General features: G+C 50.4%; 1 protein-coding gene and 1 non-coding gene across 2 annotated transcripts; both read left to right on the top strand.

The window, feature by feature from the left end:
- Positions 1–1633: 1633 nt before the first annotated feature.
- TRNAG-GCC (transfer RNA glycine (anticodon GCC)) lies at positions 1634–1704 on the top strand. Its single transcript has one exon. It is a non-coding gene; the product is annotated as a tRNA-Gly (tRNA).
- CRCP (CGRP receptor component) lies at positions 1689–16806 on the top strand. The gene is made up of 6 exons (XM_066634908.1): positions 1689–1779; positions 4172–4208; positions 4571–4669; positions 5435–5529; positions 12952–13009; positions 16316–16806. The coding sequence occupies exons 1-6, from the start codon at positions 1772–1774 to the stop codon at positions 16466–16468; spliced, it is 450 nt and encodes a 149-aa protein (XP_066491005.1). The 5' UTR covers positions 1689–1771; the 3' UTR covers positions 16469–16806.
- The last annotated feature ends 6491 nt before the right edge of the window (positions 16807–23297 follow it).

The raw sequence follows: 23297 nt of genomic DNA, 5'->3' as shown, positions 1-23297 counted from the left end.
GCTCTCCAGAAGAGCCCCGCTGCTGCAGGCCTTCCAGCCCAGCACTATTTCCTGCAGTGGTCACCTGGAGGCCCCCAGGAAGCCCCGGAGCAGCAGAGGATCGAGCTCCCATCCCCATGTCCCCAGTGGCTGGTGTTCGGTAGGCAGCCTCTGACCATGGAGGTTCCATTCCTCGCTGCCTCAAAGCTGGCTCAGGCCAGTCCTCTGCTCAGCCCACAGTGGCCAGGTAGGGGAGAGCAGGTCTGGCTGGGTGACTCCCCTGCGCTTCCTCCCCCCACGTCGCTTTTTGGTCACATTGTGAATTGTTCAAGATTGTTGAAGGCTTAGGGAGTTGGCTTAGCTCAGGTTTCTCAACTAACTGTATGGGTACCACCAGTGGTACTTGAGGTGGTGTTTGGTGGTACTTGCAGGACCCCGGGACACCTGACACCCAGCAGCAAGACCAGGAACTCAGCCCAACCAATAGTGGAAGGAGGCTTCAAAGCAAGGTTTTCTGCACTTGAAAAAGCCCTCCACTTTGAGGCTCTTGCTGGTGTTTGTCATGTTGCATCTGGCCTCCCAACTGAGAAGTAACTGGCAATGATGCCATCAGCAGTTACTCCGGTGGTACTTTGAATGGGTGGACTATGTGAAGTGATACAGCAGAGGGCAAGTGTTGAGAAACTGGCTTAGTTCAAAGGGGCTGAGTGAGGGCCCAATCCTATCCAATTTTCCATTGCTGGTGCAGCTGTGCCAGTGGGGCATGCACTGCTTCCCATGTTGCGGAGCCAGTCACAGAGGCCTCCTCAAGGTATGGGAACATTTGTTCCCTTACCCCAGGGCCGCACCGGTGCTGGAAAGTTGGATAGGACTGGGCCCTGAGTCAGCTTCTGATACTGGTTAGAAAAAATTATGCAGGGGATGGATTGGATCGAGAGATGCTCTTTTCCCTCTCACCCAACACCAGAACCAGGGGACAAACTGAGTGTTGGGAGAGCGAGGACAGAGAAAAGAAAATATTTCTTTACCCAGCATGGAATTGGTCTGTGGAACTCCTTGCCACGGGATGTGGTGGCGGCACATGGCCTGGATGCCTTTTGAAGGGGACTGGACAAATTTCTGGAAGAAAAGTCCATCACGGATTGCAAGCCGCAACCTCCTGGTTCTAGAAGCAGGCTGCCTCTGAAAGCCAGCGCAAGGGAGGGCACAGGACGCAGTCCGTTGTGGTCTTGTCTGCTCCCTGAGACCTCTGGTGGGTCGGTGGGAGAGGCAGGAAGCTGAACTAGATGGGCCTGACCCAGCAGGGCTCTTCTGCCACCTTGTGTTAATTGATCTGTGGAACTCCTTGCCACAGGACGTGGCAATGGCTCCCGGCCTGGATGCCTTTTGAAGGGGGTGGGCCAGATTTCTGGAGGAAAGGCCCATCAGAGGCGACAAGCCCTGGGGGCTGTGCAGCCTCCTGATTCTGGCTGTCTCTGAGTGCAGGCGCCAGTGGCAGGAGGCAGGGCCCGTGGAACTCCTTGCCACTGGATGTGGGGGGGGGCGCTCCAGGAGGCTGGACTGGGGGCCCTCGCCTGAGCCTGCAGGGCTCCCAGGCGCCCGCACTGAAGGAGGCAGGCTTGCAGGGTGCGGAGGCGGCCTCTCTAGCCGCGCTGCATTGGTGGTTCAGTGGTAGAATTCTCGCCTGCCACGCGGGAGGCCCGGGTTCGATTCCCGGCCAATGCAACTCCCTTTTGCCCCTGCGGAGCTGCGCGGCGGCCTCTGATGACGTCATTCCCGAGCGCCGGCGGAGATGGAGGTGTAAGAAGGCGGCGGCGGCGGGCAGGGGGTGGTGGTGGTGAGGTGGGCAGCTCCGGGCCTTCCTGCGGGGCCGGAGCCCAGGCCTGGCCTCCCCTGGGGACCTCCGGCCTCCGACCCGTGTTGGTGGGAACGCGGCAGGACACGTGTCTGCCTCCCCCAGCGCCCCCTCCTTGTCCTTGCTGGAAAGCGGCCTCCTGGGGGTTATCAGGCTGCTCTCTCGGGGTGGGGTGAGCCCCCCAGCACCAGACTTCTGGCCATCACAGTGGCGTAGCTGGAGGGGAGCAAAGCCCTGAGCTCTGCAGGGAGTCACCACAGCACGCACCATGAGCTGCAAGGGGCTCAAAGCAGTGGTGTAGCTGGGGGGGGCAAAAGGAACACAGGCGTCCGAGCGGTGGCGTATGGCTCCGTTTTGCTCCCCCCGCCAGGAATGGCTCCAAAGGGAGGGGCTGCTTGCCCGCCCCGCTGAGCCTCCCCGCAGGACTGGCTGCTCCACCCCCTCCAGCTATGCCACTGGTTCAAAGCACTAAGCTTTGCACAGCGCCTCTGCACTGCAGGTTGCAAGGGGTGCAGCGCACTATGTTTTGTAAGGTGGCTCACCACATCAAGCACTGTGGGGTGCAAGGGGGTGCAGTGCCTCATCGCAGTGTGCACTACGGGGTGCCAGGAGTGCAAAGCACTAACTTTTGTGTGGTGCCTCACCACAGTGAGCACTGTGGGGTGCGCTGTCAGCCGCTTCAGCAGCCCAGAATGGCTCTGAAGGGGAGGCGGCTTGCAAAACTTCCAGTGAGGCAGTGTGCAAAACTTCGTGCTTTGCACCCCTTCTAGCTACGCTACTGGGCCGTCGGTTCTGCGACCTGCACGTGGGCTGGCGAGGGGGAATTTTTCCCCAGGCTCAGCAAAACGAGTGGAGGCGCCCACCTCAGCGCATTTGCAGGAGGGGCGCCCCTTCTGAACTCCAATTCAGCTTCACAACAATGGCAGAACCTGTGGAAGTTTGTGGAAGAGGCGGCGGAACTTGTGTGAAAGTGATGACTGTGGCGCTTCCATTCACACCATTGGCGCTGCTGGGCATAATAGGCTGTACTTTTAAATATGTTGCAGGGGGGGCTGAATAGCCCCCCCTGCCCTCCTTTGTATAGCTGTGGCCACTTTCTGTTTTTCCTGCCGCCTCTCTGTTCAGCAGAACCCATTGTCCCAAGGACGTATAGCATTTGTGGCACTTTTTAAAACCTGCAATGAATTTATTTATCACCTAAAGAAATAAAATTCTGACTGCTATTTCATTGGAGGACATGCTTAAATATGAAACTGGAGCATTGGTAGCAGTGTGAGGGAGTTGGATGAATCAGATGAAAGCACATGTGGTTGTGCATTCAACAGATGTACCCAGGAATGGTCACCTCAATTGTGCCCACAGTTACTCAGTCCAGCCAGTGAAACTGCCACCGAAATGTTCTTACACATGTGGCCCTCATTAGCAGGATCAGGAGAAACATGTATTGTGGGTCATTCAACTTCCGTTGACATGCAATAATTCAGTATCATTTTATGTGGATCATTTTTTTCTAACCCTTCCTTTTGCGGAGAGAAACTCAGAGGACTTGCAAGAAATTATACATCCGAATGTGAAGAGAGTATTTCTGCTGCAAACAAATATTTTGAAATTGGTTCTCCTTTTTGCTAAGGCCCTAGAAGTCATTAAAATGCTGGTTTGCTATTCTGTATTTCTGGACAGGGATTTTTGAAAGGCAGGAATGCATTTCTTTTTAAATGTTTTCCAACTTCCTTACTCTGTAGTAAGATAAGCTTTTTCCCAAACAGAACGACCATCTAACCTTCAGTTCTGCTCCTGCAGAGTTTTGTCACACTATAGTGTGACCAAGAAACAACAGCAAAGATAGGACTGTGTCCATGGAAGGGACTCCATTCTCTATGCTTAGAATCACTAGGAACATGGAAGTCACTCCGCCCCATAAACTGGAATGGGTGCTGTTCATTGCTGTGGAGAGAAGGTCAAGGTGGACGGTATGGTGAAGGTGCAGCCTGCTATCCACCTGACCCCAATGGGCTTGGTTTTTCTTGTCAAGCATCCCGTGGAAGGATGTAACCCCCGGGGTCCTCACTTTGGAAGCCCTCACTCTCTGCCCACTTCACTCCTGTCAGGATAAATGCAGTAACCATTCAGTGGAGTAGTGTGTCAGCATGCACACTCACACCTGCATGCCCCACGCCAGGTTCACAGCACTAGGAAAAGGAATGTGCTGTGTACACCCCTGGTTTGAAAAACAGTTTCCTTGTGGGAGCCTTGGAGATGGGAGGGCAGGAGACCTGGGTGGTTGCTGGGGAAGGACTAGCCCCTCTCTCATTTATTTCCCCCCATTTGTTTTTCTAGGAAAGATGGAAATGCAGCACTTCTCAGCAATTACGAGGTAGAACTGTTTGTTCCATGATTCTGGCTTGTGGAATTGTATGCAATATAATGTCTTTTATTATTACTAAACTAGAAAGGCAGGATATAAAATGTTTAATTTTAAAGGGCGTTTTAGGGTCTGAGAGAAAAATCCCAAATCTCCCGACTCCTGGTAACAAAACTATAAGAAACTTTTAATGAGTATCCTTGTGGAGTTTCCAGTGAGATGTCCCCATCCCGTCCCCTCGAAGTTGTCAGGTTTGACCTGTTGGCACATATGATGTACTCCTCCTGGGACTGGACTTGGAGCACACAAAAATGTTGTTTTAAAAGTTCCGGTGGCATTTGAGGCCTCTTCACAGCCGAGCCATTCCTTTTCAGGTCTTCCAGTTGCTGACTGATCTGAAGCATCAGCGCCGAGAGACAGGAAAAAGTCGACAGAGTGCTGGTCAGCAGAATCTCAACACCATCATGTATGAAGTACGTGAAAACAGACAGCAGGGATGATCCAGTCCCCCACTACATCCTTTCCTCCCCATCTCACACACTGCTGTGTGTACAGGACTCCCTGCTACTGATCTCCCCAGCTCTGCTGTCGGCCCCTCTCCCCCACGGCCACCCAAAAGGGAGGAATCGGTTTCTCTCCTTACTCTGTTCATGGTTTTATGTGACTTGTCCTGTCCATTCTGAGTCATCAAACCCAAAAGCTTTATCCTCCCAGCCTTTCTGAGGTTGATGATGATGCTCCTTTGCCCGCTGGCCTTCTGGTTCCCTTTTTGATGACCTCTCCAGCCCTAAAAATACCCATGATTAAGGAAGAATGAATACGAGGCTGTATCCAGCCATTCTGAAACATGTGACAGCTTTGTATTCCCAGCTGGAAAATTTTTTTCACAGTTCTTGATTAACTTTAAGTTACCTACAGTCTTGGATTATAATGTGCCTGTTGTATTTGATACCTGTAGTCTGAGAAGTACCAGTATGTTATCTGCAGGATTTGCTTGAGGTTGGAGGAATATGCTTTTAAACTAGGCTTGAAATGTGAGGAATGAACTGTGCTGTTGTTGCTCTGAAATACCAGAAAGTCTGGAGGCACTTTCAGAGTCACCCACTTTTTTCAGAAGAAGCTTCTGGGGAGTGTGGTCCATTTCACTGGGTGCAAGAAAGTTTCCGCTGAAATAAAGGTGCTGCGGACTCTGTGCTGCTTCTGCTGCAACCCCTCTGAGTATTCATCTGTCTTTCTAGACACTGAAGTACATCTCAAAGACGCCCTGCAAGTTCCAGAGTCCTGAGGTTGTACGGGACTTCCTCACAGCTGTGAAAGACTACAAGTTAACAAAGTAGGTGTCAGTACATACAACAGTGAATTTGACCGTTGACTGGCATTCCAAATGGATGTGAGTGAATGTTACTGAATCATATGGGACTGTCAAAATGGTGTACGCATATGGAGGGAGGAAATGGCCACTGGCTGACTCGGACCCTCCCCCCCGCTTGAAACCCTGGAGAGCCACAACCAGACAGCCCCTGAGTTGAGGGGTCCTTCCCCCAGCCCCATCTGGAGAGGCTGCTGGGATTAAACCTGGGACCCTCTGCTTGCAGAAGTGGGTGCTCTCTCACTGAGCTGCAGCCCTCCTCAAGATGGCCCTGAATATGAACCCAAGAGGCCGCCTCAGTCTGTTCCAGTGCTTCTTGCCCTGGTTCATTCATGCCAGTCACCAGCAGCTATGCAAGCAGCTGCTAGAGATCCCTGATTAGCTGTCAGGGTTTGCATGTGGACCTGCCACTGAATGATGAACCCTCCATTTCCCAAGTACATGTGAGGTGAGAGTAGCTTCGAGGTGTTTTCCGGGCAGTAGTTGACTCCCAGGCTTCCTCGCAACAGCTTGGGTGGCTTTGAAAGGACCAGGCTAATACGCAGGCGATGGCCCTGCCTCGCCTCGCCCTTCTGTAGCCTTTTGGAGTGTTCAAAGCACTTGGTGTGTTCCTTATGATGATTCTGCCAGGTGGGGGTCATTATAGCATCACATATAAGGTACAGAGGCTGAGAGCCTTGTCTAGGGTCACTTCTGCAAAAGTCACAACTGGAATGGATCGGAGGAGGGCAGCAAAGATGGTCAGGGGTCTGAAGAACTGAGAAAAGGCTAAAGGAACAGAGCATGTTTAGCCTGGGGAAGAGAGGGCTGAGGGGGGAAATGATGGTGCTCTCCAAATACCTGAAGGCTGGCAAAGATTTGTCCTCTGTCCCAGAAGGCCTTGATCTATTGAGTTTCGTCTGCAGGAGAGAAGTTTTGGTTGAACTTTGGGAAAATTTTCTGTTTGACAAAAGAACCAGTTACCTATGGGAGGGGAGGGGGTCTCTCACTGGATATCTTCAAGCAGAGGCTGGCCAGTCCTCCAGCCTCTGCTATAGCTGGGGATGCTCTAGTTCTGGGTTTCCTGCTTGAGCGGGGGTTGGACTTGATGGCCTATAAGATCTCTTCCAGCTCTGTGATTCCCTATTCCTAGTTCAGTCTCTTAGCTGGTACAACACTCAAAAATGATTCTAGGAATGAAGCTTCCATATTTGGCAGTGCTCTGCCTCAAAATTCCAGGCTGAGCCCCTGCCCCTGAGCTGGACAGGTGTTTTCACCCCATCTCCCTCATGCACTGCCATTTGAGCTTTTTCTGGGAACCCTGAGCAGATTGGTATAATTCTTTCTGTGCGGCGCCAAAGCTAAATCTTTGCCTTTAGTGCCCAGAGGAGTGGGCGTTGTCAGATCCTGCAATCTGGAGGCCCCCTGTTTTTAGAGTGGCATTAAAACTTGTCAGAAGTAATCAGTTTCAAAAGAGTGGATGAGTGAACCTGCTTTTCAGGCACTTTCCCGTCGCTTATCTGTTACTAGATCTTCCTGTTTGCTGCCATGTGGCTTTTTTCAGGGGCTTTGTGGGCCCTGAAAATGTTTGCTTTTGACTGGTCAAGCCCAGTTGACGGGAAGTAATAATCGAAGATGAACACTATGGCATAAGCACAGGATATGAAAATGCACAACTCGCAGACTATGTACAGGTTGCAACTCTGCAAGTGTGTTCATAGAGCTGCACTGCGTGAGCAGTTTCAATTGAAGTATTGTAGAGCTAGTAACCAACATAAGAACAGCCCCACTGGATCAGGCCATAGGCCCATCTAGTCCAGCTTCCTGTATCTCACAGCGGCCCACCAAATGCCCCAAGGAGCACACCAGATAACAAGAGATCTGCAAGGCTTCCTGGGAATTGTAGTTAAGAACATAAGAACAGCCCCACTGGAGCAGGCCATAGGCCCATCTAGTCCAGCTTCCTGTATCTCACAGCGGCCCACCAAATGCCCCAGGGAGCACATCAGATAACAAGAGACCTGCAAGGCTTCCTGGGAATTTTAGTTAAGAACATAAGAACAGCCCCACTGGATCAGGCCATAGGCCCATCTAGTCCAGCTTCCTGTATCTCACAGCGGCCCACCAAATGCCCCAGGGAGCACACCTGATAACAAGAAAACCTGCAAGGCTTCCTTGGAATTGTAGTTTAAGAACATAAGAACAGCCCCACTGGATCAGGCCACAGGCCCATCTAGTCCAGCTTCCTGTATCTCACAGTGGCCCACCAAATGCCCCAGGGAGCACACCAGATAACAAGAGACCTCATCCTGGTGCCCTCCCTTGCATCTGGCATTCTGACATAACCCATTTCTAAAATCAGGAGGTTGCGCATACACATCATGGCTTGTACCCCGTAATGGATTTTTCCTCCAGAAACTTGTGAAACAACAACAGGTGAAACCTCCACAACACCTCCACAGCAGGTGAAACCAATGAGAGAACAGGTGAAATGCACACACATTCGCTCTAAAACATCCGTTTCCAAAAGTATTTCTGGTTTGCCAAATGACCACTCTGGTGGAAGTACTGATGGCCTTTCTTCTACAAGTCTAAACAATGCAAAATTTTAAAAATCCAGTTATACAAAATGGCAAGCAGAACAATGGCTTGAAATCCATAATACAGAAATAATAAAGAACAATTGAAAGCAAAAAACAAAACACTTTGACGACACATTCACGTCTTCCTGAAACACTGACCTGTTATTGTTACAGCACAACACAGGGAGTTTCATACATCAATGTATTTCTCAGTATACCCTTTAGTGCCTCAACATTTTCCTTCCTTAAATCACAACAGGTGATTTAACTTCAGATTTAACTTCATTGCTCTGCTGTTGTTTTGATGTTGGCACTCATTTGGTTTCTCCAGTTTGGACCTGCTGGAGTTATTGGTGGCTGTAAGAAACATCACCTCAACTTGCTGTGTCCCTTGCAAAAAACGGACTTGCACCTTATTCACACCTCCAAATGACCCCCTTTCCTGCAGCCAAATCCCAACAAATCCTCCCATCTCATCGCAGCTGTTTCTCACACAAAAATCATATTTGCAAGCCAAAAAAATGCTGTTGAAAAGGATTGCTTCTAAAAGCAAAAAGCTGACAATTCACAATGCACATTTGAAAGGGCCAAGGTTGGGAGATCATCAGGTTCCCCAGAACCCAGTACAGAGTCATTGGGGTTTGTGTGCTCTTCATGTTCTTCTCTTTGTGTTCGTGCCCTTAAAACAACAGCATGGAAGGATCTTGTGTGAATTGACAATGCTGCCAGCAGAGGGAGCTGCTAGCTGTGCGTTTCTGGGGCTGACAGGTGACCGGTATCCTGAATAGAAAGTGAAAATAACAAGACAGCAGTTTCGCAGTGGACTGATCCCAGCAGTGCTTCTGAAGATGTGCCCTGGGCTATCTGAGCTGGGCCCTGGTGTGCCAGGAAAAATCAGACTTACCCGTTTGCAGCTGCCAGAGGTTCTGACCCCTGCACGCAGCATCATTTTCATCCTGTTTCCAGCCCTGTAACACTGTCTTTTTGTGATCAGGGCCCTGGTGTGCCTTCTGGTCCCTGTCAGCATCCCTTGCAGTAATAAACCCATCATCCTGCAGAATTTCCAGTGGGCGGGGACAGCTTCAACTGTGTTCTGAATCCAGCCGCCTCTTAATGTCCGCCTCTTGACTTCCGACGGGCGGACTTCCCTCAAATGAGGAGGCTGGTTAGAAGGAGGTTGAAAGGGAGGGTAAAAAGAGTCCAATCTCTCCAGAGTGCATGGAGGCTGCTTAAAACAACAGTAATAGAGGCCCAGCAGAGGTGTATACCGCAAAGAAAGAAGGGTTCCACTAAATCCAGGAGGGTGCCCTCATGGCTAACCAGCCAAGTTAGAGAGGCTGTGAAGGGCAAGGAAGCTTCCTTCCGTAAATGAAAGTCTTGCCCTAATGAGGAGAATAAAAAGGAACATAAACTGTGGCAAAAGAAATGTAAGAAGGTGATATGGGAGGCCAAGCGAGACTATGAGGAACGCATGGCCAGCAACATTAAGGGGAATAATAAAAGCTTCTTCAAATATGTTAGAAGCAGGAAACCCGCCAGAGAAGCAGTTGGCCCTCTGGATGGTGAGGGAGGGAAAGGGGAGATAAAAGGAGACTTAGAGATGGCAGAGAAATTAAATGAGTTCTTTGCATCTGTCTTCACGGCAGAAGACCTCGGGCAGATACCGCTGCCCGAACGGCCCCTCCTAACCAAGGAGTTAAGTCAGATAGAGGTTAAAAGAGAAGATGTTTCAGACCTCATTGATAAATTAAAGATCAATAAGTCACCGGGCCCTGATGGCATCCACCCAAGGGTTATTAAGGAATTGAAGAATGAAGTTGCAGATCTCTTGACTAAGGTATGCAACTTGTCCCTCAAAACAGCCATGGTGCCAGAAGATTGGAGGATAGCAAATGTCACACCTATTTTTAAAAAGGGAAAGAGGGGGGACCCGGGAAACTATAGGCCGGTCAGCCTAACATCCATACCGGGTAAGATGGTGGAATGCCTCATCAAAGATAGGATCTCAAAACACATAGATGAACAGGCCTTGCTGAGGGAGAGTCAGCATGGCTTCTGTAAGGGTAAGTCTTGCCTCACGAACCTTATAGAATTCTTTGAAAAGGTCAACAGGCATGTGGATGCGGGAGAACCCGTGGACATTATATAGCTGGACTTTCAGAAGGCGTTTGACACGGTCCCTCACCAAAGGCTACTGAAAAAACTCCACAGTCAGGGAATTAGAGGACAGGTCCTCTCGTGGATTGAGAACTGGTTGGAGGCTAGGAAGCAGAGAGTGGGTGTCAATGGGCAATTTTCACAATGGAGAGAGGTGAAAAGCGTTGTGCCCCAAGGATCTGTCCTGGGACCGGTGCTTTTCAACCTCTTCATAAATGACCTGGAGACAGGGTTGAGCAGTGACGTGGCTAAGTTTGCAGATGACACCAAACTTTTCCGAGTGGTAAAGACCAGAAGTGATTGTGAGGAGCTCCAGAAGGATCTCTCCAGACTGGCAGAATGGGCAGCAAAATGGCAGATGCACTTCAATGTCAGTAAGTGTAAAGTCATGCACATTGGGGCAAAAAATCAAAACTTTCGATATAGGCTGATGGGTTCTGAGCTGTCTGTGACAGATCAGGAGAGAGATCTTGGGGTGGTGGTGGACAGGTCGATGAAAGTGTCGACCCAATGTGCGGCAGCAGTGAAGAAGGCCAATTCTATGCTTGGGATCATTAGGAAGGGTATTGAGAACAAAACGGCTAGTATTATAATGCCGTTGTACAAATCTATGGTAAGGCCACACCTGGAGTATTGTGTCCAGTTCTGGTCGCCGCATCTCAAAAAAGACATAGTGGAAATGGAAAAGGTGCAAAAGAGAGCGACTAAGATGATTACGGGGCTGGGGCACCTTCCTTATGAGGAAAGGCTATGGCGTTTGGGCCTCTTCAGCCTAGAAAAGAGACGCTTGAGGGGGGACATGATTGAGACATACAGAATTATGCAGGGGATGGACAGAGTGGATAGGGAGATGCTCTTTACACTCTCACATAATACCAGAACCAGGGGACATCCACTAAAATTGAGTGTTGGGCGGGTTAAGACAGACAAAAGAAAATATTTCTTTACTCAGCGCGTGGTCGGTCTGTGAAACTCCTTGCCATAGGATGTGGTGCTGGCATCTAGCCTAGACGCCTTTAAAAGGGGATTGGACAAGTTTCTGGAGGAAAAATCCATTATGGGGTACAAGCCATGATGTGTATGCGCAACCTCCTGATTTTAGGAATGGGTTAAGTCAGAATGCCAGATGTAGGGGAGGGCACCAGGATGAGGTCTCTTGTTATCTGGTGTGCTCCCTGGGGCATTTGGTGGGCCGCTGTGAGATACAGGAAGCTGGACTAGATGGGCCTATGGCCTGATCCAGTGGGGCTGTTCTTATGTTAATGGTCCCTGGTGGTGGAACTCCTTCAGAGCAGCAGAAGTGGCAATTCTGGAGCAGAAGTCCCTTGTCAGGCTGGCTAGTGTGAAAGAAGACTGGACGTGCCTGAGACTGCCAGGTGCCCTTGCTGGATTTGGTCTTGACCTCCCAGAGCCAAAAAGAAGCCATTTTGAATATCGGAAACAGAAAAGTTTAAATGCATTGGAATCAAACTGTGGAGTGCAGTCCCTTTGTAAGATCCTCTGGGTGGGGCTGCAGTGGAATGATGGAAAGGTTTAACCATCCTATTTGAGAACAAGCCCTTTCATGTAGTTCTGTGGAGTGATGAGAAGGCTTTGCATTATTTAGGTACTCCTTACAGCCCTGTCAGGTTGGCCAGTGTTCTTATGCCCTTACTCCAGATGGGGAAGCCGGAGGCAGAATGGCTTGCCCTTCTCACGTCACCTGCCTGGCTTAGGTGCTAAGCCACACCTGAGCTTGTGCCGCAGAGGTGAGGCAGGAAGCCTCAGGCCTCCTAGGAGAGGCCGCTGCCATGGCTCCTCCTGCATCATGAAGGGAATATTACGGGGTGGGGAGCTTCAGCAGAAGGTGCTCCCATTTTGACCAGAGCTTCACAATGTGGGTAGAAGCTACTCTGCCGTGGTCCTGGGACACCAAGTCACCCTGGGGAGGGAGCCTCGGGGAGCAGAGGGGCTGTGTGGCTTCCAGTTGTGGTTTCTGCGCTGTCAACAATTGGAAGACTCGTTCCTTGGTAGCAGGAGGGGCAGGCTGGGCTCTGCTGGAGGAAGGCCATCCCTTGTGAGGAGGAGGCTTCTCTGCCACAGCTGCTCTTTTTCCTTTCCCAGTTTTGCCTGTGCTTCCCCTGTTCTGTCCCATGTTGTCCTCTGCCCTAAGCAGAAGGAGTGTTGCCCAGACCCAGAGATGTTGGATGCTGGGACTGCCCAACTTTGGCAGTCTCATAGATGTTCGGGTAAAGACTGGAAACAGACTCCTTAGGGCTTTTTTCTGATGCCTTGGAAAGTGGAAAAGCTTCTCCCCAGCTCTCCCTGGGGACTGACCTGGAGCGAGTGAGCTGCAAATGGTAGCCTGCCCAAACACTCCTGGACTCAGGAAGGTGGAAGTGTTTTGGGAATGTGTCTAAGCAGAGGGCACTGGGGATTCTGGAACTCTTGGGCAGCCAAGTGCTGCACAGATGGGGCAACAAGCTATTTCCAGGCATCCAAACAGCCTTGCCCTGAGTGTCATGTGTCTACTTTGGGGCCAGACTGTGGTTCCAGAGACCCCTGGAAGTGATGTGCAGCCAAGACTGTGGCTGCTCAATCAGCAAGGGAAGGTTAATCTTGTGGGCTGCTCCTGTTGACCAGAATCCCCAAATTACATGGTGTTGTCTTGTCCTTTGCTTTTGCGCAGGGCTGAAAAGCTCCAGCTTCTCAACCACAGGCCCATGACTGCTGTTGAGATCCAGCTGGTAAGTGATTTGCAGCTCCCAGACATCCTTGTGCAGAATTGCCTCAAGCTTGGAAGAGCAGTCAAGTAACACCATCTCTTCCTGGACATTCCCCTTGTTTCGATGCTGTTCGGTGCCCTTTTGTTCCCCAGCGGCCCCCATTTCTTGAGTGTCCCCCACCCCCCTCCATTTAGTTTGACTGGCTGCGGCAACCCACGTGATTCTGTTGACAACATCACTGTACTACCAAGTGACCTCATGGATCAGAAGCAACAAAACTGTGGGTTGCCACAGCTGCCCTGTGAAGTGGCAGTGGGGATGAAGAAGGAACCTGGAAGTTGCTGCCACCTGGAGGCCAGCAGAGAGCAGTAATCCAAGAATACGCCGGGGACTGGACAGGGGGAGTGCGTCCCTGTTGGTCCTGCTGGACCTCTCAGCGGCTTTCGATACCATCGACCATGGTATCCTTCTGGGCCGATTGGCCGAGTTGGGAGCTGGAGGCACTGTTTTGCGGTGGTTCCGCTCCTACTTGGAGGGTCGGTCCCAGATGGTGGTGCTGGGGGATGCCTGTTCGACACCCTGGCCCTTGAGATGCGGGGTGCCACAGGGCTCAATTCTGTCCCCCATGCTATTTAACATCTACATGAAACCGCTGGGAGAGGTCATCCGGGGGTTTGGAGTGGGGTGCCATCAATATGCTGATGACACCCAGCTCTATCTCTCCTTTCCTCCAGACTCCAGGGTGGCGGTTGAGGGCCTGGAGCGCTGCCTGGAAGCAGTGAGGATCTGGATGGGGGCTAACAAGCTGAAATTAAATCCAGATAAGACAGAGGCTCTCCTGGTTCGGAAATCCTCGATGCAGGTGCTGGACTATCGGCTTGCGCTGAATGGGGTTGCACTCCCTCTGAAGGAGCAGGTCCGCAGCTTGGGGGTCCACCTGGACTCGCAGCTGCTCCTGGATTCCCAGGTGGCGGCTGTGGCAAGGGGGGCCTTCGCTCAGCTTCGGCTGGTGCGCCAGCTGCGGCCGTACTTGGATCGTGCAGACCTGGCCACGGTGATCCATGCCTCGGTGACATCGAGATTAGATTACTGTAACGCACTCTATGTGGGGCTGCCCTTGAAGACGGTTCGGAAACTGCAACTAGTGCAGAATGCGGCAGCCCGTGTGGTTACTGGAAGTAGGCGGTTCGACCCTGTCAGTCCGCTTCTCCAGCGGCTGCACTGGCTGCCTATTCGTTTCCGGGCCCAATTCAAGGTGCTGGTGTTGACCTTTAAAGCCCTATACTGCTCTGGACCAGGGTATCTTAGAGATCGCCTGCTCCCGTACAATCCGGCTCGCCCTCTCAGGTCATCAGAGAAGGCCTTTTTACAAGTGCCGCCGCCTAGGGAGGTACGTGGGGCGGCTGTAAGAAATAGGGCCTTCTCAGTAGTGGCACCAACGCTATGGAACTCCCTTCCCCTTGACTTAAGAATGGCTCCCTCTCTTGAGACCTTTCGGCAAGGCCTGAAGACCCTTCTGTTTAAACAGGCCTTCTGAGTTCTTGGCCTTTTAACATCTTTTTAACATCTTTTAATATTTTTTACAGGCCTGATTCTTTTATGACTTGCTGCTGCTCTATGCTCTTTTTACCTATTTTTACTCTGACTGCTGTTTTTAGTATGTGTTAATATGTTTTTAAATTGTTTTTAATATGTTGTAAGCCGCCTTGAGTCCCTTCGGGGAGAAAGGCGGGGTAGAAATAAAGTTGTTGTTGTTGTTGTTGTTGTTATTATTATTATTATTATTATTATTATTATTATTATTATTATTATTATTATTATTATTATTATTAATTGCCAAGAATGGAGCAGGAAGGCCTGTGGGTCAGGTTGTGCGACTGCCTGTGGGCCTGTCTGCATGGATGGGGCTCTTCTCTCAGGTCCCATTCCTGGGAGCATGTCATGCCTGCTGTCTTTCCTGGCTGCAGAGGCCTGGTATCCACTGCAAACTGAGCCATGGGAGCTGGCTCATGAACAAGTCTTGACCGGTGTGCTGTGGTCTCCCTGAGCAAACACAACCTCCGTGCTTGAGAAGGAAATGAATTGCAAACACAAACACTCCAAAAAGGCATCTGCCCCAGCAAAAGGAGTTGATTTGGCAGGGAGGCAACAGCTCTGCCTGCTCTTTCCCCCCATAAGACAATTCATGAGGCTGTGGCAGAGAACAGGTGACGCTTGAGGTGACTCTCGGATTGATCCCTCTGACAAAAGTGCCACTGCCCCCAAATCCCTTCTTGGATACAAAGTTGAGGCGATGGATTTGGAGGCAGAGCAGGTGGATGCAGTTCAGCTTTGCCAAATGAACTGGGCTTTGGATCCCTTCATTCTTAGTTGTTTCCGTTTTGTGTCCTGTCCCTTTGCAAGCCTGCAAACAGGGAGGAGGTGGAGCCCTGCAGTTGAAATAATACGTCTGCTTGTGTGTGGCTAGCTGTTGGTGTAACAGCTTCCCCCAAGGAGAAAGCTGAGGCTGCTGTCTGGTAGAAGGAAGATTAAGGAGTGGGAGGTGTTGGTCTGTGCCTGGCTGAGAAGCCAAATTCCTAGCGGATGAGAAGTTACACTGATGGCTGACTCCCGCGGGAGCCCGAAGAGTGCTCTGTTTTTTCTTGTTGTGTTCTTCTCCTGTTTAATGCATGAGCTCTGGGCAGATTGTTTCTGGGCAAAGACTAGACAAATGTTTTTGGCCTGGAAACCTCTGACAGAATCAACTGGGTGTATCACCATCTAGGCCCTTTACTACTTCAAGCTTTATGTATTAATGTTGATCCCACCAGACAGTGGCTGGCAGAGTCAGTGTTGCGCTGAGATAGCAGCCTAGTAGATGGATAAGCGTTGCTCTTCCAGGGAGGGGCCTCTCTGTGCCTGCCTGGACAGCTCTTTCTGGCCCGCTGCCCACGCTTCTAGTGCTCCACTCAGCATCTGTAGAAACGAGGGGGACAATGTTTTTCTGTTTGCTCCCCAGCTGGCCCTGCTGCTCTGCACTCCACAGGGACTGTGGTGACCTGGCCATGTGGTCTCTGCCTTCCAGACATGGGCATCCTTGATGCAAAGAACCATCATCCTCTGGCTGGCAGATCAGGGCCAGGCGTTGTCTTCCCTGTTCCTGAGACATTGTTCCCAGGAGCCAGGGAAGCAGCCTCCCTTCCCCAGGCTCTATAGTGTCTGGCCAGTGACAGGAGCTGGAGGAGGCGTCAGGTCTGCAGCTTCCAGGCAACTGTCTCAAGTTGCTGACGGTGGCGAGTGAGTAAAGAGGGGGGAGTAAGAGTGATTCTGCTTGCCTTTGATCTACAGATTGTGGAGGAGAGCGAGGAGCGACTGACGGAGGAGCAGATTGAGGCCCTCCTCCAGATCATCTCCAGCATCCTTCCAGGAGACCCGGAGAAAGTTGCAGAGGAGCAACAGCCATCAGCCATGGAAGTGGAGGAGGAGGGGGACCAGCAGTAGCAGTGTCTGGACTGCAGCGGACAGCCTTGCCCCTCCCACAGCATCACCAAGAGGGCCAGACCATCGCCATAAGGATTGGGATAGTTTTCCCACGTGAACTGACGGACTTGGCCGTGTGGTTGATGTTTGGGTGTTTGTGAACTGGGAGAGCATCTGTTGTGTGCCACAGAAAACAGAACTCTTGTGCGAGTCTTTTGTGTATCCCAGAACTGTGGGAGGAGGTTCTATGCGCCTCTCGCTTGGGTGCTTCTTTGAGTAAGTGGCCGACTCTGTAACCCTGTTGGGTTTGTTATGTTGTTGAGGAGCAAAATACACTTTGCAGCGGAGCGTGCCCACCAGCCTGGCTTGTGTTTCTTGTCCTAGTGTTCCTTTGACACCCTGAGATCACCCAGTGGAGTCCATTGGCAGGGGGCTTTGGGACTGGCAAAAGGGAGCAGTGTGGCCTTAAACAGTGCGTAACGTGAAATTCACCCCCACAAGTCATGCTGGCCACTGGCTTAAAGGGCTTCAAAATGAATTTAGGCAAAATCACAGAGACTGGGCTTATCGACAACTGTTAGTCATGGTAGCCAAGTGGATCCTCCATGTTCAGAGGCAGTCAACCTCTGGGTTCCAGGGTCAAATGATGAGGAAGGGCCTACTCATGAACTTCCAGGAGTGGCTGGCTAGCCCCAATACGGCACAGGACGTTGGACTAGGTGTTTTTTGGGGATGATTCAGCAAAGCCACTTTGAACCTTAAGCAGCCTGTGTTGACTCCTGTCCTTTCCACTCCTGGACCTTGTGTGGATTTTCTCCCAGCCCCACATTCTTCCTAGTTCCCCCTCGCCATTGTGCCTGTCTCTGGTTCTGTTGGGCCACTGCCCCCTCTTGCCAACGCTTCAACCAGACCCCTGCTGATTGTACTCACTCTCTGACCCCTTTCCTCCAGGGGGAGGCCAGGGTGTGAGCAGAAGATCCCAGGTTCAATCCCTGTGGTGTTTCTGGTGGGGCTAGGGAAGGACCCTTCTCTGCTGAAGCCCTGGAGAGCCTTGGTCAGTCTGTGTAGACAGCCCTGAGCTGGAGGGGGCAAGGCAGCTTCCTGGGCCTGTGTCTTCCAACTACCCTGAACCGCCAAGGCCTGCTTCTCCCTCAGCTTTCTGAACCCTGTGGTGTTGCTCTTGCTTAGAACTGATTTGGTCTTGCACTGCTTCTGTTTGTGCTGCGAGCCACTTTATTTGCTTTGCATCACTTTGTTTGCACACAGAAGGTGGAATCTCTTGCTGCAGATAGTGAGGGGTGCCAGTGCGGGGGTGGCTGCAAGGTGTGCCCTGTCCTACTGTTTTGCGGCTCCAGGCATCTGTTGGCTTCTGTCAACTTCCTCTGTCTTTTTCAAAAGTTTGCATTTCTTATTTGCAGGTGCTGTGGGCAGGCAGGCATGAAAACAAAGAGAAATGATTAGATTTGGGGTGTGTGTTTGCACTATCTGTGCAGGCAACAGTGTGCATTATTGCAAGGCCCTTATCAGAACTTGCCGGCTAATGATTAGCGCTGCTGATGTGTGTGCAGGAATCCAAGCCCTGAAGGACAAACAAAACTGAACCACTTCCTCACCATCAGTTGGATCTCACTGCTGCACTGTACAAGCTGGTGTTTGTACCAGCCCTGCTTATGACAAGAAGCAGTGGCAGGGGAGCAGAGCAGCCAGCGAGGAGGACTCCAAACGGAGCCAGCAGAGTGGAGAGCAGATTTGCCATTGGGCGCAGATGGCGCATCAGGCCTCACTGGGAAAGGAATTCTCCTTTAATGATGGTCTTGTTGCCCCACAACCAAAACCGCACAGGGAGTGCTAATCGGTGACTCACAATAACAGGCCTTGTCTGAGGCCAGTCAGCCATGACCGTCCCTCTGCATTGGGAGTGATGGAACAATCCAGTTTCTCCAGCTGGCAGGCTTTTTTAACCCCTGGTAGAGGGTGAGTGGGGGCATGGATAGGACAGGCCAGAGCAGCGACACACAAGGGGCAGCCCCCTTGGAGGGCGAGCAGTTCTGCCTCTCCTTTGAGTGTGTGTTGGGATGCTTCCAAGATGGGGTTGCACTTCCACCATTCCTGCTAGTAGGGGCAGCCCAGGCAGAGGCAACAGGCAGTAATGGCTACACTTGAGGGCAAATGCACATGTATGTCTTGCACTTTTTTGGTCTCTGTCTTGGTGACCAGAATTTCTGGAGCAGGTTTGCTGAAAGAATCGGGGAGCTGCACTTTGACATGGGTGTGAAGACTCCTAGCTTGGTAGAGCTAGGAGTCTCAAAGTTGCCTGCTTGGGAGCTGTGGGTTTTGAACTGGTCTGAAGGGTAGAAAGGCACCAAAGGAAAGAATCCTCTCTAAGTGCCTCCTGGAATTCTTGCTTCTGTGGCTCCTTCCAAAGTTAGGAGCTGTGATGGGTTGAAAACTGGTTTCAGTTTGTGCACCTTGATCTTTTCTTGCATTGTGTTTCTTTTCCTCCTTTTTTAACAGTTTGTTTCTGATAATTTAAGCTGCCTGCTTTTGAGCAAGGCCTTGGTTCTTTTCCATCTTTGTATATGGCCTTACTGAGCAAAATAAGCTCGTGGTTACATGGTCAGAGGTCCGGTTTTGAGAAGTGACTTATTAATTGGTTAGAAAAAATGTCTACACTTTTATGACAGCTGGTGGCAAATTAAAACAATATAAGCTGGTGAAAAGCATGTGCCAAGTGCCGGAATGATAAGAGTTGAAATCAAAACAATATGGGCAGGGAGGAGCAGTAGACTCGCAACCCAGACCTAACTTTCCAGCACTGATGCAGCTGTGCCAGTGGAGGGGGTGTGTGTGCAGCATCCTGCACTGGGGGGGGGGAGTCCTGGAGGCCTCCTAAAGACAAGGGAATGTTTGTTCCCTTACCTTCAAGCTGCATTGTGGCTGCATCAGCGCTGGAAGGTTGGATAGGACGGCTGTGGGCCATCAAAAGCAAGGGAGAGTAAAAATGATCTTGTCGCCTAATGAACAATAAAGGGGGAGGTAGTTTGGGTCTCTCTAGAAGAGGATTTCAGAAATGGAGTCCCCAGTACTGAATAGGAACATTCTGAAAACGTTCATGCATGCTTTTAAAGTGGTTCTCTTGTTGCTATCATAATGCAAATATACAAATGGAGGCTATCTAAATGTGGAAATGGGGGGGGGGGAACCTCGCCAAGATGGCCAGCTGGGCCGAGGACGCCAAGAAACCTGCCAAAGGAGCCTGTTTGTTTCCTCTCAAAGGTTGTGGATTGCAGATTGACACAGCCTGGCTTGCTGCTAATGGCATCTCAAGTGCCGTCATCAGGTTGGAATTTGGGCATCTGGTAAAGATCTCACCCAGTCTTCATAAATAGCTAGATCCATTTGTATCCTCCCAAACTCGGAGGGAGGAACAGACACACTAGAGATGGGTGACAACTTTTTCAGAGACTCAAGAATGGCTGTTTGCAAGAATGGTCTCTTCTGGTGGCTCACCCTGCTTTTGCTCGGCTCAACAGGTGTAGCAGGTTTCTACCTGAATTGTTTCAAAAACCTGCTTGATCAGAAACAGTCACAGGACAAAACAACAATAAAAAGGTATGCCTGTGTTGCTTTCCACAGAAAGCAACTTCTCATGGTCTGTGTCGTTCTCCAGGCATTGTCTTCCTGAACAGGCTGTGAGTAATTCTGGTGGGTGGAGGGGACTGCCGTGGCAGAGCACCCGTTCTGTGGGCAGAAATCCCTGGTTCCATCCCTAAAACCTCCAGGCAGACCTGGGAAAGAGTTCTCTGGCTGAGATCTTGGGAAAGGGCTGCTGCCAGCCTGAGTAGACAAAACTCTGAGCTAGATGGGCCAAGGGTCTACTTGATGGAAGCCAGCTTCACGTAATTGACCATTTTTAACAATATACCAATTTATTCATGATCCAGAAACCCATTTTGTTCAAAGCCCCCTCCCATTTTTGGCACAACAAACAGCTGCAATTTTTCAAATTAAACATATGAGTTAAAAAAAACCACAACTCTCAACCTGGAATTCAAAGGGGGAAGAAACCAGTTCTCGCCTCCCAGTGATGTGTGACATTTTCCTAGACAATCTTCCTAAGCACAGTTTTCCAAGCTTGCTGGTGTTCCTCGAAAACCAGCCAGAGGCAGAAGAGGCCAGCATCCCTGGTTGGCCTTGGCCAGCAATCACATTCCATTCCATGCTCAGCGCTTGCCCAGTGGCATGGGGTGCCAAGGAAAGTGCTTGGACTATGAAACTTTGCCAGGTTTCCTGTCTGCCTGCCTGTCTCTTGGGGACATAAAAGTACTTAGTTTCTAAAATAAGAGTTTCAGGGGCCCACCTGTACCTGGATGTTGTCTGTCTGCCCTGCTTGGGCAAAGAAGCCTGGTAGAGAAGCTTAGCTCAAAAGCCACAGGCCAGTCCAAGAAGCAGCTGTCAGGGGAGGGTTGGCAGAACTCCAGGGGCCCTGTCCCGTACACTGCCTTGTCAGCAATGAACTAACAGCCAGAGTTGTAAATCGATTAAGACTTGCGCAAAAGGCAAACGAAAGTCTCTTGCCGTAGTTGCTTCGTTGTCTTTCATCAAGAGGAAAATGGTGGAGAATGAAGGTGGAGCCCACCCCTCCCCTCCCTCCTTCAAGCATCATCATCCATAACTTGTGATCCCTTCTGAACCAGTGTGCATTTGTTTGCTAAACCAGGTTTGCAAACCAGTTTCAAACTGTGATTTGCATTGCTGGTTTGGAGACACGTTGGCAAAATACTGTAGGGCTAACAAGGAAGTAACATGTTGAATTTGAATGCTCAAGGAGGGGCAACAGTGTACTGGTGCAGGCCCTGTAGCTCTGAACCACTGTCTGGTGTTGCATCTAAATGGGGGGCTAAATGGGGGGCTATATCTCTTCCAGAAAACTCATGGCCCCCTTCCATGGAAAGCTATGTTTGTCATGTAGCACAAACTGCCGAAAACACAAATACTGTACACAAAAGGAAATATTTCTTTACCCAGCATACAATCAATCTGTGGAACTCCTTGCCACAGGAAGTGATGATGGCATCTGGCCTAGATGCCCTTAAAAGGGGATTGGACTGATTTATAGAGGAAAAATGCATTACAGGTTACAAGTCAGGATGGGCACATGCAACCTCCTAGCCTGGCTGCCAGATGCAAAGGCATGGCAACAAGATGCAGGGATTTTATTGTCTTGTGTGCTCCCTGTGGCATCTGATGGGCTATTGTGAGATACAGGAAGCTGGCCTGATCCAGCGGGATTCTTATGTTGGTTTCCAGTGAAATGATCTCCAGTCTTGAGAAAGTGCAGAATCACACAAAGACTTTGAGGCGCCTGCTTCTTGCAGGACGCCAGAAGTTGCTTTGTGCCATCCACGAGGCCCAGCCAGGTCTCTTGCAATGTCAGAGGCAATGCTGAGCAGGGATTTCAACCTGGAACTCCCACGTCTGAGCCCACAACCACCACCCCATCTTACTTCTCATGAGAGACTAGATAACTGGGTATGCGTAGCCTGGAGAATAGAAGGCCGAGAGGGGGATATGATAGTGCTCTTCAAAATATCTGAAGGGCTGACTTATGGAAGAAGGAAAACATTTGTTCTCAGCTGCCTTTGGGAGCAGAACTAGATCAAATGGGTACAAACTGCAACACAGGAGATTCTGGTTGGGCGTCAGGAAGAAATTCTTGATGGTGAAGGTGGTTCAGGAGTGGACCAGATTGCCTAGGGAGGTGGTGGACTCTCTCTCACTGGAGATCCTCAAGCAGAGGCTTGAGGGGTGGCAGCTGGAGATGCTAGAAGGATTTCCTGTTACAGGCAGGGTTGGACTAGATGAACTTGTAGGTCCCTTCTAACTTTACGATTCTTTGATCTTTGATAGAGAATTGGAGTGTCGCAAGCAAATTCATATTTCTGCCTGTGAAATGTTGGGGGCTCAGCAGCAGATGTTGGAAGTGCCCTTTTTCACTGTTGGCATGAAAAACCAAAACACCTCCTCTGCTTGTGTGATCACTTGTGACATCAAAAGAGAACATGATTCTCAGACCACACACAGTGTCATGTGCTGCCCTTCAAGGAACCCACATGGTTGCTTCTGCAATGGGGCTAGCCCCAGATGCAGATGAACAGGGCTGCTTTCCTGGAATGCAGTTTTATTTGCTTTGTGGGTCGGACTGCCTGAAGGATGGAAAGAGCATTTGCTCGGCCCCGCACAGATGGGAAAGCCATCAGCTTCCGCAGGCCGGCTGGATGCTTAAGCAGGCTTGCCAAGTAGAACAGAGCAGAGCAGAAAGATGCAGAATGATATTCGCAGTCTGTTCATTTGAGAGATGGGGAAAAAGTGGCCAGATCACCAAAGCTGCTTGTTTGAACCTGCTCCTGTCTATACCAAGCAATAGATCACAAGGAAGCAACAAGTCGTGGCTGGGGGTGTTTGAAAATGGTTTCCTTTGCACAGATTTTTGATTTAAAAAAAAGAAAAAGACAGAAAGCAGTGCTGTGTGTTTGCTTATTCCAAGTTCTCCTTTTTATTCATCTAATCCAGTGATTGTCAACCTTTTCCATCTCATGGCACACTGGCAAGGCACTAAAATGGTCAAGGCACACCATCAGCTTTTTGACAATTGACAAGGTACACCATGCTACCAGTGGGGGCTCACATCCCCCCAATGGTCCTATTGATAAATGACCCTCTCCCAAATTCCCACGGCACACTTGGGGACCATTTGTGGCATGCCAGTGTGCCAGGGCACAGTGGTTGAAAATGGCTGATCTAATCCCTTAGAAGTGTACTAGGTAGGTGACATAGTGTCAGCAGATAC

This window comes from Tiliqua scincoides, chromosome 8 (genome assembly GCF_035046505.1).
Source record: "Tiliqua scincoides isolate rTilSci1 chromosome 8, rTilSci1.hap2, whole genome shotgun sequence".
Classification (NCBI taxonomy): Eukaryota; Metazoa; Chordata; class Lepidosauria; order Squamata; family Scincidae; genus Tiliqua; species Tiliqua scincoides.
This window is presented reverse-complemented; position numbering and strand designations above follow the sequence as displayed.